This window comes from Salmo salar, chromosome ssa12 (genome assembly GCF_905237065.1).
Source record: "Salmo salar chromosome ssa12, Ssal_v3.1, whole genome shotgun sequence".
Classification (NCBI taxonomy): Eukaryota; Metazoa; Chordata; class Actinopteri; order Salmoniformes; family Salmonidae; genus Salmo; species Salmo salar.
The window spans coordinates 74,793,405-74,811,679 of NC_059453.1; the positions used below are offsets into that span (position 1 = coordinate 74,793,405).

Genomic DNA, 18,275 nt, shown 5'->3' on the forward strand with positions numbered 1-18,275 from the left:
GAACCGATCGACCCTGTGATAAAGTCTACAGACAGATGAGACCAGGGTCGGCTGGGGATGGGCAGAGGTGGGAGCAACCTGGCCGGTCGCTGACGTGAATACTTGCTTTGGGCACAGATGGAACAGGCCCGCAGCAAAGGATCTCACATCCTCCATCATGTTGGGCCACCAGAATTACCGCCTCAGAAACTCCAGTGTCCAATTAACCCCTGGATGCCCAGTTAATTTATAGGAGTGTCCCCATTGCAGTACTCGGGACCGGGCTGATCACGGAACGTAAAGTCTGTTAGTGGGTCCCGGCAGGGTCCCGAGGTAAACAAGGTAAACAAACGAGGTAAACAAAGCCTTTACGTTCCGCGATCAGCCTGGTCCCGAGTACTACAGTACACAATGTGTGAGCTGGGGATGATGGACTCGGGGTCCCTCTCCTCGTTAGAGACATCATGTTGGCGGGACAGGGCGTCTGCCTTCTGATTCTTGGATCCCGGGTGAAAGGCTAGTGTGAATACGAACCTGTTAAAAAAACAGAGCCGACCTAGCCTGGCGAGCGTTCAACCTCTTGGCTTTCAGAAAGGAGACCAAGTTCTTATGGTCCGTCCAGATCACAAAAGGATGAGGTGCCCTCTCCAACCAGTGTCTCCACCCCTCAAGAGCCAACTTAACTGCCAAGAGCTCCTGATTGTCTACATCGTATTTGCGTTCCGCTGGCGAGAACCGCTTGGAGAGAAAGGCTCATGGGTGCAGTTTCTTGTCCTTCTCGTTCCGCTGTGAAAGGACCGCCCCTGCTCTGAGGCATGCACCTCCACCACAAAAGGACGAGTCGGATCAGGATGAACGAGGATGGTCCAGAGGTGAAAAGTCCCTTCAGCTCCATGAATGCCCTGTCAGCCTCGTAGGTCCAGCAAAAACGGGTCTGGGACTTGCGGGTTAGGACCATGAGAGGCGCTGCGACCGCACAAAAGTTGACTATAAAACGGCTGTAAAAATTGGCAAACCCAAGGAACTGCTGGTCCTGCTTGAGTGAGGTTGGACGGGGCCAGTCGGCGACAGCCTCAATCTTTATGTGGTCCATTTGGATGCCTGCCTTCTTGTGACCCAGGAAGGAAACCTGGGATACGTGGAACTCACATTTCTCTATCTTGACATATAGTTTACTCTGCAGGAAGCGTCTCAGGACTTTGCGGACATGCAGTATGTGTTCCGGAAGGGTCTTGCCTAATTTGTCAAGTCGGCTAGATACAGTTGAAGTCGGAAGTTTACATCATTAAAACTCATTTTTCAACCAGTCCACAAATTTCTTGTTAACAAACTATAGTTTTGGCAAGTCGGTTAGGAAATCTACTTTGTGCATGACAAGTAATTTTTCCAGTAATTGCTTACAGACAGATTATTTCACTTATAATTCACTGTATCACAATTCCAGTGGGTCAGAAGTTTACATACACTAAGTTAACAGCGCCTTTAAACAGCTTATGTCATAGCTTTAGAAACTTCTGATAGGCTAATTTACATAATTTGAGTCAATTGGAGGTGTACCTGTGGATGTATTTCAAGGCCTACCTTCAAACTCAGTGCCTCTTTGCTTGACATCATGGGAAAATCAAAAGAAAACAGCCAAGACCTCAGAAAAATATTTATAGACCTTCATGAGTTTGGAAATTGCTCCCAAGGATGAACCAAACGCCTGAAGGTACCACGTTCATCTGTACAAACAATAGTACGCAAGTATAAACACCATGGGACCACGTAGCCGTCATACCGCTCAGGAAGGAGACGCATTCTGTCTCCTACAGATTAACGTACTTTCGTGCAAAAAGTGCAAATCAATCCCAGAACAACAGCAAAGGACCTTGTGAAGATGCTGGAGGAAACAGGTACATAAGTGTCTGTATCCACAGTAAAACAAGTCCTATATCAAAATAACCTGAAAAGCCACTCAGCAAGGACGAAGTCACTGCTCCAAAACCGCCATAAAAAAGCCAGACTACGGTTTGCAACTGCACATGGGGACAAAGATCGTACTGTTTGGAGAAAAGTCCTCTGGTCTGATGAAACAAAAATAGAACTGTTTGGCCATAATGAGCATCGTTATGTTTGGAGGACAAAGGGGGAGGCTTGCAAGCCGAAGAACACCATCCCAACCGTAAAGCACGGGGGTTTCAGCATCATGTTGTGGGGGTGCTTTGCTGCAGGAGGGACTGGTGCACTTCACAAAATAGATTGCATCATGAGGCGGAAAAATTATGTGGATATATTGAAGCAACATCTCAAGACATCAATAGGAAGTTAAAGCTTGGTCGCAAATGGGTCTTCCAAATGGACAATGACCCCAAGCATACTTCCAAGTTGTGGCAAAATGGCTAATGGACAACAAAGTCAAGGTATTGAAGTAGCCATGACAAAGCCAGGACCTCAATCCTATAGAAAATTTGTGGGCAGAACTGAAAAAGTGTGTGCGAGCAAGGAGGCCTACAAACCTGACTCGGTTACACCAGCTCTGTCAGGAGCAATGGGACGAAATTCACCCAACTTATTGTGGGAAGCTTGTGGAAGGCTACCCGAAATGTTTGACCCAAGTTAAACAATTTCAAGGCAATGCTACCAAATATTAATTGGTATATGTAAACTTCTGACCCACTGGGAATGTGATGAAAGAAATAAAAGCTGAAATAAATCATTCTCTCTGCTGTTATTCTGAAATGTCACATTCTTAAAATAAAGTGGTGATCCTAACTGACCTAAGACAGGGAATTTTAACTAGGATTAAATGTTAGGAATTGTGAAAAACGGAGTTTAAATGTATTTGGCTAAGGTGTATGTAAACTTTCGACTTCAACTGTACTTCATTTCAACTCACAAAATACCTCATATATTGGTGTAACATGTCACGAATCATAGTTTAAAACCGTTAATCATAGATTTACTGATCCAGATTTAAAATTAAGTGGTGCAACACATTCCTGATGAATTATAAACCTAGTTTCACAAAACCTAGATCAGCTTTAATCCTAGATTAATTTAAACCATGTTGGTGCAACCCACCCTATGACTCTGGATGGTTCAGCTGAAATGGTAAATGACAAGCATTGAACAGATTTGGTGTCCAATTAATCATACTTCATTCCACCATACCACATACTAACACACTTAAACACACAAAGTCGGTCACCATTCAAACAATTAATGATGTCTAAAACATTGATGGCTGGGAGAGGGGTGAGCCCTGCACCCTCACTCCTGGACAAATACATTAATGTGTACAGCAGGGGCTCAAGTGGCTAATTAGAGAGCGGCAATCAGGGAAGAATAAATAAACATTGCACCTACTGTGTATCATTGACCTTGACTTCTATAAACACACACCCTTGTAAAAACAGTAGAGTTGTCGTTAGAAGGTAGTTGGGTTTTCCTCTGTAATCTAGTTGGGTACTCCTCTGTAATCTAGTTGGGTACTCCTCTGTAATCTAGTTGGGTTTTCCTCTAATCTAGTTGGGTTTTCCTCTAATCTAGTTGGGTTTTCCTCTAATCTAGTTGGGTTTTCCTCTAATCTAGTTGGGTTTTCCTCTAATCTAGTTAGGTTGTTCTCTGTAATCTATACTGAACAAAAATATAAACGCAACATGCAACAATTTTACAGAAAATCTATCAATTTAAGTAAATTCATTAGGCCCTAATCTATGGATTTCACATGACTGGGCAGGGGTGCAGCGATGGGTGGGCCTTGGAGGGCATAGACCCACCCACTTGGGAGCCAGGCCCGGCCAATCATAATGAGTTTTTCCCCACAAACAGGCTTTATTACAGACAGAAATAGTCCTGTTTCATCAGCTGTCCGGGTGGCTGGTCTCAGACGATCCCGCAGGTGTAGAAGCCGGATGTGGAAGTCCTGGTCTGGCGCGGTTACATGTGGCCTACGGTTGAGGCCGGTTGGACATACTACCAAATTCTCTAAAACGACGTTGGAGGCAGTTTATGGTAGAGAAATGAACATTAAATTCTCTGGCAACAGCTCTGGTGGACATTCCTGCAGTCAGCATGCCAATTGCACACCTACTCAAATTTAAGACATCTGTGCCATTGTGTTTGTTTGACAAAACTGCACATTTTAGAGTGGCCTTTTATTGTCCCCAGTACAAAGTGCACCTGTGTAATTATCATGCTGTTTAATCAGCTTCTTGATATGCCACACCTGTCCGGTGGATGGATTATCTTGGCAAAGGAGAAATGCTCACTAACAGGGATGTAAACAAATTTGTGCACAAAATTTGAGAGAAATACGGATCTTACATTGCAGCTCATGAAACATAGGACCAACACTTTTTATGTTGCGTTTATATTTTTGTTCAGTATAGTTGGGTTGTTCTCTGTAATCTAGTTGGGTTCACTGATGCCAATTTGGCAATTTTGTTGCTAGATTTAGCAACTTTTCAGACTACCCTTGCAACTTTTTTTTCAAACAGCACCTAGCAATAGATTTAGCTACTTTAAAAAATGTTTTTGGAACTTTTAGCAACTTTTGAAAAGTGACTCAAACGCTAAAATGCTCGCATTTTCCCTCTAAATGACACAAAAACGTTTTTTTTTCTGTCACACACACACTCAGTCACAACACACGTGCCTGGCTGCAAAAGTGCATTGTGAGTGACGTCACCAGCAGGCGCTCAGCTCGTGTACAGCCAGCAGCAATTTCAGCAAATTGCAAATCATTGTTGGCTGACTGCAGCAGCAGTAGCACGGGTTCAACGAGCTAAACCCAATGAATGCTTGATCTTGAACAGAACTTACAACATCAATCAACAAGTTTCAATCAAAATTGTACAGCCAAAAGTACAGAAAAGAGTGGGAGTCTGTACCTGAACAAATGTCAAATCATATTTTTTTCAGAGATGGCCAGTCAATTTGAGTAATGTTATTGTGTATTCTACGTAATGACGCAGTTTTACGTTATCCCGCAATGACATCACCACGTCATTTAGCAACTTACCCTGAAAATTTGTTGGCAACACTGGTTGGGTTGTTCACAGCTCCACGCACACATCGTGAGTTGTAGCTAATGAAGAATCATGCTCCTGGCTCATCCTATGGGCAGACTCTGAATTCTCACTATTCTCTTAGGGTGTCTTCACACTTGTTCACTTCCAGTCCATTTTTTTTAACTCAGTGCGGTTCGCTTACATTTTTTTGTGCAGTGTGAACTCCAAAGTAACTCAGACACCACAAAAGAGCCCCAGACGCGAATCGAACTGAGACCATCTCGAGAGGTGTTCTGAGTTCGGTTCGCTTGAATTTCGCGGACCGGTTACCTTTTTTAGGACAATGTTAACGCAAAGCTCCCCAGGTTCGCAAGTCATTATTCCCTCCCCACACACTATACTACTGCAACACTGTTTCCCCTGCCATAAACCTTCACATTGGTGCCACAAAAGAGAGAAGACGCAGGTTCGCAGAAAAAAATGTGTGCTGTTTTTGGATATTGATTAGCGATTGTCACGGACGCACAGAAATTCCAAAATGTGTGGTGTTTTTAGTTCAGATTATTTGTTTGCAATATGTGATCTATAGGCTAAGAGAGCTTCCTACGCCGTTTATTGATTGTATGGTTTCAGTAGTGTGAGAAGACAATACATTTGGTGAGAATCACAACATAGGTTACAAAATCTATTCTAGCTCAAAGGGACAGTACCTTGAGTGTACAATTTTCAATGACAGCATTATTTATTCTGTAGTTATTCTATTGCTAGTGGAACCGATGTGAAATGGCTAACTAGTTAGCGGTGGTTCGCGCTAATAATATTTCAATCGGTGACGTCACTCGCTCTGAGACTTGAAGTAGTTGTTCCCCTTGCTCTGCAAGGGCCACGGCTTTTGTGGCGCGATGGGTAACGATGCTTCGAAGGTGAATGTTACCTGTGTGCAGAGGGTATCCGATTCAAGCCCAGGTTGGGGCGAGGAGAGGGACGGAAGCTGAACTGTTACAGTATTCATTCTGTTTCCAATAAAATGTACATGTTAATAGTATCTTCTGAATACAATTATTATGTCTCATATTTTAACTAAATGCAATGTATTAGCTTCTAGCTGTCTAATAATGTATTCTGATTGAATTGCTTGTCCTGCACTTTGTAAAAACCCAGAGTGCATGTTGGAAAGAGATCTTGATTCCTTTCTAAACATAGCAATGTGAATGCAAAGAGGACTTGGTCCACAAAATAGTTGACGTGAACTGGCAAAAGAGTTGAGACCTCATTCAAAAGCAAGAGCATTGTAAATACAAAGACAACAGTTCTTATGCTTCTTCTTTTCTACCCCAGAGTTCACTATAAAGAGGACTATATGTGAAAACACCCTTAGTTAAATTCTAGAAGCATGTGAGTCAGAGTGGGCAGAGAGTTACATACATTAAGCATGGAATAGAGAGAGGCCTTGAATGCTTGTGGCCACTCATGTGTAGAGTTAATATAGCCAGGAGTGACTTCACACTCACTAAAGTTCTCTCTGAGTGCGGTGGGGGAGCACTGATACGGCAGAATGAAGACTAGTCTGGCCATCTCTCTCTTTCACCCTCTCCATTTCCCTGGGGTTTGTGTTCTGTTTGCCTTGTCAGAGCAGAGTGCACTGGCGATGTAGAGTTGACTCTGCGATATTGACACAAATTTTGAGGGAATATTGCATGGATTAATGCAAACATAAATGTAATATTCTCCAGATGGTTTAAATTGTGTAGTATTTATGAATGCCTGACTGTAAATATGAATGTCTGACCATATCTGACTGTAAATGTGTTATCAGCAAACTACTGTTGCTGCCCATCCCTGATTATTCTGTTTTCACATACTGTTCCACCTGTAGATGGCAGTGTAACAGCTTGCATCACTAAAGTCTGGATTAGATTCATGAGGTTAGAAAATGTCATTACAGAATGTATGAGTTGCTTTCAGAGAAAATTACAGAGATAAATTGATTTGTCAGGATCACAGCATGCATTCCTCATTATAACGTGCCTGAGATGAGCAGAGGTCTGAGAATGGGTCTATTTCTCCGGAGCGGCTAAGATGTGCGCAGGTCTAGTATGGCAGGTATTTCTCATCATGCAGAATGCTGGAGATGTGAATATGTCTAGGGATTGAGTGTATTTCTCAGCCTGGCCGATGGCTCAGATGTGAGGCCCGGTGTTGTTTTGAGCCCGAGTGGCCACAGAAATGTGACAAATTGACTTGTTGGAAAGGTGGCAGCCTATGACAGTGCCATGTTGAAAGTTACTGAGCTCTTCAGTAAGGCCATTCTACTACCAATGTTTGTCTATGGAAATTGCATGGCTGTGTGTTCAATTTTACACACCTGTCAGCAACGGGCTTGGCTGAAATAGCCAAATCCACTAATTTGAATGGGTGTCCACATACTATAGGCCATGTACTGTATTTCCTATTCCAAGTTCAACAGGACTTGCCATCTGTGCATCATGGAAGAGAAGGAATGGTTCCCTTTAGATGTGCACATCAGGGTTTGACCGAGATACTGTATCTAGCAATAATAGCCCCATACTCTGTTGAACTAAAGTTTCCACTGATCCACTCATAGCACAGCTCCCACCTGAGCCTTCCACCGTGAGGAAGCAGGGTCTAAAATAGCCTCTTCCCCCTCTCACTTATCTGATGCACACATAGACACACAGTTTGACGTCACAGACAGGCACAGCTGCCTCCCTGGCCAAAGTCTAGACTCTAGACAATATCTACTCTCGATCTCTGTGCACTCAGGGCATAGAGACTGATATAACTCTGACAATGTCAGACAACAAAGACCCATTGCACCAAATATTTCACACTAGGGTGTGTTACAGTAACTGCGTGAAGCTAAAACTATAATCAACCAGTAACATCTGTCATCTCAGAAACAAAAGGCTCTCGCCAAAATTAACATTTCTGAATGAGTATTGATGGTACTACTAAAAAAACAAAGGGTACAGGGTTACTGTTACAAACTGTTTTAGCTACTATAGTTCTAGCAGCAAGTATAGAACATACCATCCTGCTTTTCAAATCAGAGAAGGGGGAGACAGGGGTGATGAGCCTTGAGGAAAAGCATTCCCTTTCCTTACAATGAGGAGTTAAGGAAGAGGTATGGATTATGAATTACTCTTCTCTGTCAGTCTCCTCCCCCCCCGAGAAAAAAGTAAAATGAACACAGATAATGTACAAATAAAATAACATGTTATTTGTCACATGCTTAGTAAACAACAGGTGTAGACAAACAGTGACATGTTTACTTACGGGTCCTTTTACAACAATGCAAAGTTAAAAATGAAATAGTGACAAGGAATAAATACACAATGAATAATGAACAACAATAACATGCAAAAATAACATGGCAAAATACAGGGAGTACAAGTAACAGTACTAATTCTAAATAACTTTTAGAATTAGAAGCTAGTTAGTAGCACCGAAAAATGGGGTTAGTTATCAGTATCTTTTCTAATTAGTACTAACTAGCTAACTAGCGCAACTAACTAGCTGATAGGCTACTAGCAAGCGTTACTTACTAGCTAGTGCTACAAGCTAGCCGTTACCTACCTGGTGCTACTAGCTAGCCGCTAGCTAGCAGGTGACAGCTAAAGCAACAGTGTTTGTTTGGTTGTAGTGATTTTTGCCATAAACATTCTATCAAAAAAATTAATAAAACTAAATTCATCCTGAACACATCGATAGCTAGCCAACTCTCCCAACTTTGACCATTACGATAGTTACACACTAACATAACACCCATTACCAGAACTAGTGTGCCGACTGGTTTGTGCTTAACACACTGGAACACGTCAAGAGTTCAGACCGCGCACACACATACCAAATGAGACGCAAAAATACAATTTGAGATGAAAGCGCTTTGCGTTTCGCAGACCAGGCGGCAACTGGATGCTTCTCGAATTGATATAGATGAGGAAAAAATACTGTATAAAATAAATAATACAAATACTGAGCTATATTGCATGCTCATAAAATGTAGGAAGTATATTATTTTATATGAATATAATTGCTCAGAGAAAGAGATTTAAAAAGTTTTAAAAAAGTAATCAAAAATCATTTAAAAAAGATAGGGGTCAAAATGATAGGGTAACGACACAGAGCCTTTTAATAAACTGTTTTATGAGATTGGAGAACATATTGGGAGGGATCTTAGACCATTCCTCCATACAGAATATTTCCAAATCCTTGATATCCTCCGTCTGTGTTTATAGATTGCCCTCTTCAATTCAAACCACTGGTTTTCAATAGGGTTCACGTCCGGAGACTGAGATGGCCATTGCAAAATGTTGATTTTGTGGTCAAATAACAATTTCTTTGTGGATTTTGATGTGTGCTTTGAGTTATTGTCTTCCTGGAAGATCCATTTGTGGCCAAGTTTCAGCCTCCGAGCAGAGGTAACCAGGTTTTGGGCTACAATGTTCTGGTACTTCTCATTTTTTAGCATACAATATAGATCAGTATTTATATCATTTATTTTGCTCATCTTTATCATGGGTGCCAATTATTTTGGACCTAAATGTACATGTGTGAGTGTCCTTTAATTAAAGCAAAGCAAATGTCTCAACACAACCAGTGGAGGAAGGTGCATGTTGAGTAATCAGTCTGGCTCAGCGTCTACAACACCTGATCATACTAACACAGGCAATATCATTACCACACCATGGTGTGCAGCTATGGACAGAACATGAACCCACCCTATGGACCACCTAACGAGGACTCAGGACTTACTGATCATATTAACACAATCTGGATCAGGTGCTACTCAGAGTGGGACTGAGTAAAGAGCAGCAGTCAGGGGCTTGGGTTTTTTATGTCATAGGAAGTACACATGATGTGGCCATGTATATGTACACAGGAAGTAGTGTGAGAGTGAGTTAGGAGCAGATTCAATCGCATCACCAGGTCACGTTTTATGTCACTGAGGCCTTGCACATGACTGACTGTGATGAATCTAAGTAAACAACCTGTGACTGGAAATTAAATGCAGTTATGTACTTCCTAACATGCTTAGCAAACATGAGTTTGTTTACATATATATCAAATATAACATACTGAACATATTACCCAGTAACTAGGTATTTACTCTTAAAGTGTCAAACAGCAGCTGTTACATCCATTCTTGGACTTATAAATTAATGATATGTACCTGTTGATTCTTGAAGAATATAACTTATAAATGCCTCATGACCTTAGATCAACTGTCGTACCCCATCAGATCCCAAAATACAAGCTGGTTTTAAGCCAATGTTTGTAAACAAAGTAAATGTAAACAAACCCTATATAGCCTCAAAACATGGTTAAAACTTTAATTGTGATATCATGGATGGACAGTCCTTGCATTCATAGCTATGTCTATGAATTTGAAAGTGTTTACATTTCTCCAGTACCATCCCTCAGCTTTTTACCAAACCAGGCACGGGGAGATTTCTTTGTTATTGTATCTACTGCTGATTGCCACTTTAAATAAGGCTGTTATGATCTAATTTCTGTGCACAGCATACCTGCGTGTGTATGTGTGTGCGTGTGTCACACTCACGTTGGTTTGGAGGCCTCGGCCTGGTCAGTCTGGAGCTTATGCCCCCCCTCCACCTCCATGGTGCAGTAGACGACTCGATTGGGCGCCAGAGACTTTAACCCCTGAACCTCCACAATCACCACCTGACAGAGAGAATACTGCCAGTCAAATGCCAAAACATGTTATTTATTTCCAACATGCATCTGCTGCTAGAAACTAGTTTCAGACACAAAAAATGCATTTTTATCAGTTAGAGCTAGAGCACTGTTACAGACACTGATACTACTATAAAGAGACATCTGACTTGTTATTTTTTTACAAACATGGGCCCCCCGGATAAGCTCAGCCTCTCTGAACTACAGCCATGTCCCCTGAGAGCAGCAGAATAGGGAGTTTAAAACATTAAGACTGTATTGAATGGCTGCTATAAAGATGTCTGAGGTATACGAGAGTGGAGGGACCATTAATCATCAGAGCCTATCTACAGTGCCTGTATTCATCCCCCTTGGCGTTTTTCCTATTTTGTTGCATTACAACCTGAAATTTAAATTGATTTTTATTTAGATTTCATGTAATGAACATACACAAAATAGTCGAAATTGGTGAAGTGAAATGAAAAAAATTAATTGTTTCAAAAAATATTGGTAAAAAACAAAAAGGAAAAGTGGTGCGTGCATATGTATTCACCCCTTTGCTATGAAGCCCTCTAAATCAGATCTGTTGCAACCAATTACCTCCAGAAGTCACATAATTAGTTAAATCAAGTCTACCTGTGTGCAATCTAAATGTCACATGATCTCAGTATATATACACACCTGTTCTGAATGGCCCCAGAGTCTGCAACACCACAAAGGAAGGGGCACCACCAAGCAAGCATCACCATGAAGACCAAGGAGCTCTCCAAACAGGTCAGGGACAAAGTCGTGGAGAAGTACAGATCAGGGTTATAACAACAACTTCCGAAACTTTGAACACCCCACGGAGCACTATTAAATCCATTATTAAAATATTTTAAATAATATGGCACCACAAACCTGCCAAGAGAGGGCCGCCCACCAAAACTCATGGACCAGGCAAGGAGAGCATTAATCAGAGAGGCAACAAAGAGACCAAAGATAACCCTGATGGAGCTGCAAAGCTCCACAGCGGAGATTGGAGTATCTGTCCATAGGACCACTTTAAGCCGTACACTCCACAGAGCTGGGCTTTACGGAAGAGTGGCAAGAAAAAAGCCATTGCTTAAAGAAAAAAATAAGCAAACACGTTTGGTGTTTGCCAAAAGGCATGTGGGAGACTCCCCAAACATATGGAAGAAGGTACTCTGGTCAGATGAGACTAAAATTTAGCTTTCTGGCCATCAAGGAAAATGCTATATCTGGCGCAAACCCAACACCTCTCATCACCCCGAGAAAACCATTCCCAACAGTGAAGCATGGTGATGGCAGTATCATGCTGTGGGGATGTTTTTCATCGTCAGGGACTGGGAAACTGGTCAGAATTGAAGGACTGATGGATGGCGCTAAATACAGGGACATTCTTGAGGGAAACCTGTTTAAGTCTTCCAGAGATTTGAGACTGGGACGGAGGTTCACCTTCCAGCAGGACAATGACCCTAAGCATACTGCTAAAGCAACACTTGAGTGGTTTAAGGGGTACCATTTCAATGTCTTGGAATGGCCTAGTCAACGCCCAGACCTCAATCCAATTGAGAATCTGTGGTATGACTTAAAGATTGCAGTATACCAGCGGAACCCCATCCAACTTGAAGGAGCTGGAGCAGTTTTGCCTTGAAGAATGGGCAAAAATCCCAAGGGCTAGATGTGTCAAGCTTATAGAGACATACCCCAGGAGACTTGCAGCTATAATTGCTGCAAAAGGAGGCTCTACAAAGTATTGACTTTGGGGGAGTGAATAGTTATGCACACTCAAGTTCAGTTTTGTCTTTTTTCTTGTTTCACAATAAAACATGTTTTGCATCTTCAAAGTGGTAGGCATGTTGTGTAAATCAAATGATACATTTTAATTCCAGGTTGTAAGGCAACAAAATAGGAAAAATGCCAAATACTTTCGCAAGCCACTGTATCTCCCTCTTTCCCTGGCTCTCTCTCTCTCTCTCTCTCTCGCTTTCTCTGTGTAATCCACCTCTGTCATTCAGTCTACATCTCTCTCTTACTTTCCCTCTCAGTGTCTGTGTCCGTCTCTAAAGTAAGAAGATCCTTGAAAGTTCTTTTCTATGTATCCTGACAGATGAAATAGTCAGGATTACTTCAATAGCACACTTCTGCATATGACCACTGGAGGCAGTGTCTCTGGCAGGCTGTGTTTGAGTTGCAGTGTTAACCAACCATACCTCCAGAGTGAAGGAAAGCACCACATCAGACTTGGACAGTGTGTTCTCGTCCTCCTGGCCCATGTCTATGATGGAGCTGTTGTGTCCTCGTTTGAGCTTCTGCAGTTTGAACTCTCCTCCCTTGGACACCGGCATGCTCTCCAGGTTAGCCATAAGCAGGTTCACTGAGGATCTCAGCTCCTCTATGAACATGGCCTCCATCTCTTTGGAAACAAACTTGGGAAACCTGCCGCCCTGTTATGGCACAGAAACATACACACACAGGCATGCACGTACACACATGCCACACACATACACACAGGCACGCAAGCACACAAGTCACACACACACAGGCACGCCAGCACACATAAGTCACACACACACACGTCCATAGTGTAGTCTACAACCATAAAGGGTATTTTTAAAAGAGGATCTTTATTTATGGGTACTCCTGCCCTGAGTCTACCTCTGCTCTTACATTATTGAGGCAGTTTTCTGATGTGCCTTATGCTCGAGGGCCTAGGGTTCAGAACACACAGATACTGTAGTATCACTACTACTTAGTATATAGACCTTAGAGCTACCATCTACTGTATCAGCAACAGCTCTGGTGAGGTGATTTAAGAGTGGTGGGTTGGTGTCTAATTCTCTACTTTACTTTGAGATGGTTGTGTCTTACCCTGGCGATCTGATCAGCCATCTGCAGTCGTCCGTCCAGCTCTCTCCTGATCTGAGCAGCCTGCTCATCTGGGTTATCAAGCTGGAAACAAAAACAAAGACAAGAGACGTTATCATGACATAAGCCTGACATTCAACATTTATTATCACCTGGTGGCATAACGCAGGGCCTTACACACAACCTCCATTACAAACCTTGATATTGACATAGTTCTTATATATATATCCTAATAATCATCCTTGGAAATTGTTTGTAGTAATGTATGAATGTATCAAGATGTAATAACTTGGAGCGTACATGTACAGATATAGGATCTTAATTTGATCACCCTGTTGTTGCAGGGAATGTCCTGCACAGCAGGAAATGCAAACTTGTGTTGTATTTCAGGTTTAAGAAAGGCTTCTACAGTTTGTAATTTCCACTTAAAAATGTATCAAACCCTACAAAAATTGTCATTAATTATAATCCACACAATAATTAACATTTCTTGTTGCTGCAGGATTATTTTCCTTCTGTGAGAAACGGGTCAAATTAAGATCCTACACCTGTACACCCCACCAATACGATGAGCTGTAGGCTAACCAATTTCATTTCCATTTGAATCCCATGACGTCCACTCCCCTGGAAATGATTATCGATATACAACCACTGTCAAATGATTGTGTTTGTCGTGAATTAGACCTTGGAAGTAAATTCTCTGTTTAAGGATGCTTGTTTACAGCCCTGGTTCAGATCTATTACTTTGTCACTTGACTATACACTTGACTATATAAAGACAATCAGAGTTGTCTTCATCAGATGTATGTGCAGTATAGACTCTTTCTCCAGATTGCAGAGCAGAGGTGGGTCTTCTGAGAAAAGGGGTAGTCATTAGTGGTCAGGGAGCCTGCAGTACGATAACAGACACAAACACATCTGTCACAGCCACTCCTTCAGCCCCTGAGGATGGAGGAGCAAATGACTACAGATATGGTTTCTAGCAGTGCGTTTACTGGCAGGAATACACATACTGAAGTACACTGACATATACCACACACATATCTACATACACAGACCACACGAGCATGACCATATACACACAGCCACAGATATGCAACAAGATCTCTAGAGTCTATGCTAATCGAATCCCCCAGTCTGTTCGGAGGCATCGTTAGGGCTCTTAAAGCAGGATGGGTAGGGCACACACACACAATGAACAGCACTACATCAGAGTCACTGTCTATATGTCTCCTGACCAGACCAGCCTAGTCCTGCGGCCATGAAATAATACAGTAAGAATAAAAAACAGGCATGTAACTCTGGCAGAGAGTTTTACGCCCTGTGCCAAACAAGTCCAGTAGAGTCTCTCTACCCATGCTACATATACCCTCTGCCAGGGTACTGAGGCATTCTTCACAACAACAATGAGAGAGGGATGGGAAACAAGGGAGAGGGTAGATGAAAAGTGAACTAGAAATGCTGGCAGAACACACAGAGTCGCCTAATGAGAGTCTTTGCTGCATTACACCAGAGCAGTAAAGAGAGAGAGATATCCCTGTCATAATATAATCAGATCTGATGTAAGCAAGGCCAACCATAATTAGATTCATTAAATCTGCCTAATCTCCACCGGCCAAAGCTACGCACCTGATTGCCACACCATATGCATCTGACTGTGTCTGTTTATCAATGTGTGTCTGAGAGAATTGTGTTATTATGATTGTGTCCATGTGTGTGTGTCTAGATTAAACAGATCCTGGAACCATGCAGCCTTTCCATGACTACTGTCAGCATTCACTCCAAGGCCCATCCATGTCAACAATCTCCCTGTCTAGAATACAACTCTTCAACATTACTTCTCCTTTCCTCCCTCTGTAGGCCTCCAGGGGACAGGGAACCCAGAGGGGAAGGGCGGGGGTGTTGTTTGATATTAATGAATTATAAGATGATGGTCTCGCTCTTCATTCACCCCAACCTCTCCCTCACTTCATCCATCCCTCTATTCATTTCTGTCTCGGATTCTCTGAAAATGTCCTGTTCTCTCTCTCTCTCTCTCTCTCTGCCCACGCTACATACACCCTCTCCACCCTCCACCAGGGCACTGAGGCATTCTTCACAACAACAATAAGAGAGAGGGATGGGAATCAAGGGAGAGGGTGGATGAAAATAGGAGTAGAAATGCTGTCAGAACACACAGAGTCTTTGCTGAAATGGTTTGTCAAGATCGGTGTGGAAGAACTTGACTGGCCTGCACAGAGCCCTGACCTCAACCCCATCAAACACCTTTGGGATGAATTGGAAGGCCGACTGCGAGCCAGACCTAATCACCCAACATCAGTGCCTGACCTCACTAATGCTCGTGGCTGAATGGAAGCAAGTCCCTGCAGCAATGTTCCAACATCTAGTGGATTGCCTTCCCAGAAGAGTGGAGGCTGTTATAGCAGCAAAAGGGGGACCAACTCCATATTAATACCCATGAATTTTGAATGAAATATTCGATGAGCAGGTGTCCCCATACTTTTGGTCATGTAATGTATGAATGTTATCTGAGAATTGATCACTTCCCCCAACAATATATACAGTTTGCAGGAAAGGCATTTCCCCATACTTGTGCTTTAAAACTTGAAACTTAAACAGAGTCTGCTGTTGGGATTGCAGTTCTGTGGTGTGGACAGCTGATGGATCTTTCTTTCTTTCTTCTCTCTCCCCATCTCGCATCTTTACCTCTCTCCCCCCTCTTCCTCTTCCTGTGGTCACTCCCTCCCTGTCTGCAGACTACAGTGGTAGGTGTTTTGTACAGTAACACAGTAGCTTGTGTCTGAGAGTGTGCGTTACCAGGTCGCACCGTGATGGGGTGGGGAATTGTGTGAAAGGACGGACTCATTCACACCTGTGATCCGAGGGCTTATAGTGTAATTCTCGCTCTCCACACCCACACACTTTGTATTGGCAGCCCTACCCCAGTGTGTATGGGATATATGTGGGGCCACTGTGTACTCTTTACATTAATCCCATCGCAGCCCTACCTAACACAGAGCTCAGCCCCTGATGCAAAGAGCCGATTCTATTTAGAAGTCCCTTCTACCTAAAACGTACGTTTCCTCAGACAAAGGAGCAAGTCATCTCTTTTGACTCACACTGCCTGTCTCTTAATGGTACTGTATATCATGTTCCCTGCCCGCTTAATTGAGTAGATCCCACATCCCACTGGGTTAGGCTCTGAAGTCTGTCAGTCAGTCAGTCTATATGTCTGTGATCTGTAGTATCCATCTTAGCATCATGTTGTTGTAACTGTAGTAGCTGTATTATTGTACTGAGTGGCAATCGATAGTGTATTCTGTCCACTGGTAGAGTAGCATGCTGGACTATCTATCTTTTTCACTCACTCACTAGAGCGGGGAGCCTCTGTGTCTGAAGGCCTGCTCACTCTATCATTAGGCACTCCAGGCAGCAGATAACTCATCCTTAAGTGAAAACATCCATGGGTGTGAACAGCTATAGTGTAACCCACAGGCAGAGGGCGGCAGAGCGGGGATAATTGTGGATAAGGGTTATGTAGACTTTCCCTCTTACACTTGTCCATATTCAGGTTGCTTGTGTTTAGATCCCAGTTCAGGACCCTTGGCTTGATTGAGTTTAGAGTCAAGTATGGTACTGTCTGTTACCATTGTCATGGCTACAGTCTTCCTGATCTGCCTGTTCTCTTCTGTTTTCCACTTTTCAAAGAAAAACACAGACACGCAGCTCTGCCAGCGTAAATATTTCAGAGTGCATGAGTGTCTGTTCAATCGTTAATTCTATGTGCAGAGAACTTGGGGCACACTGATGCTGTGATACTACCCTGTTTTCCTGGGTGAGGATACAGAGAATTCAGATTCTTGTAAATCAACTCTGTATGGAGGAGTTGGAATTTCATAACATACAGGTGTTCAGATATTGTTTCAAGTTTTATTAGTCATATGTACGGCATACACATGGTATACATCGTCCAACGAAATGCTTACCTGCAGGTTTATTCTCATCAATTCAACAACAATAAGAAATAATACAAGATAAGAATACAAACAAAGTAAATGGCTTAGTAGAATATATATATATATATCACACACAATACTGTTCAAAAGTATGGGGTCACTTAGAAATGTCCTTGTTATAAAGACAATTTAAAAGAATTGTCCAATAAAATAACATCAAATTGATCAGATATACAGTGTAGACATTTTCTTTTTATTGGCCAGTCTGAGATATGGCTTTTTCTTTGCATCTCTGCCTAGAAGGCCAGCATCCCGGAGTCGCCTCTTCACTGTTGTAACGCCCTGGCCATAGAGAGGGGTTTTTTGTTCTTTATTTTGGTTAGGCCAGGGTGTTACATTGGGTGGGCGTTCTATGTTCCTTTTTCTATGTTTTGGTATTTCTTTGTTTTGGGCCATGTGTGTGGCTCCCAATCAGGCACAGCTGAAGCTCGTTGCTGCTGATTGGGAGTCACACATAAGGAGCATGTTTTTCCTTTGGGTTTTGTGGGTAATTGTTTCTGTTTAGAGTATTTTCCTAACAGGACTGTTTGCTGTCGTTTTTGTTCATTTTGTATTGTTCTCTTGTTTTTTTGTATTAAAATTCTAATGATGAACACATCCTCTGCTGCACCTTGGTTCCCTCTTACAGACAGCCGTTACAACTGTTGACATTGAGACTGGTGAACCCACAAATGCTGATGCTCCAGATACTCAACTAGTCTAAAGAAGGACAGTTGTA

The 18,275-nt window shown here is 42.5% G+C and overlaps 1 protein-coding gene across 6 annotated transcripts in view; it reads right to left on the reverse strand.

Annotated features, from left to right (window-relative positions):
* Positions 1-18,275, reverse strand: part of cadpsa (Ca2+-dependent activator protein for secretion a) — a 151,862-nt gene that overhangs the window by 95,371 nt on the left and 38,216 nt on the right. For all 6 annotated transcript variants that reach the window (XM_014133444.2, XM_045691769.1, XM_014133438.2 and 3 more), the window contains 3 exons: positions 13,545-13,625; positions 12,887-13,120; positions 10,558-10,679 (listed from right to left, as the gene is read on the reverse strand). In XM_014133444.2, coding sequence (XP_013988919.2) covers positions 10,558-10,679; positions 12,887-13,120; positions 13,545-13,625 — 437 coding nt within the window. The remainder of the gene's footprint in view (positions 1-10,557; positions 10,680-12,886; positions 13,121-13,544; positions 13,626-18,275) is intronic.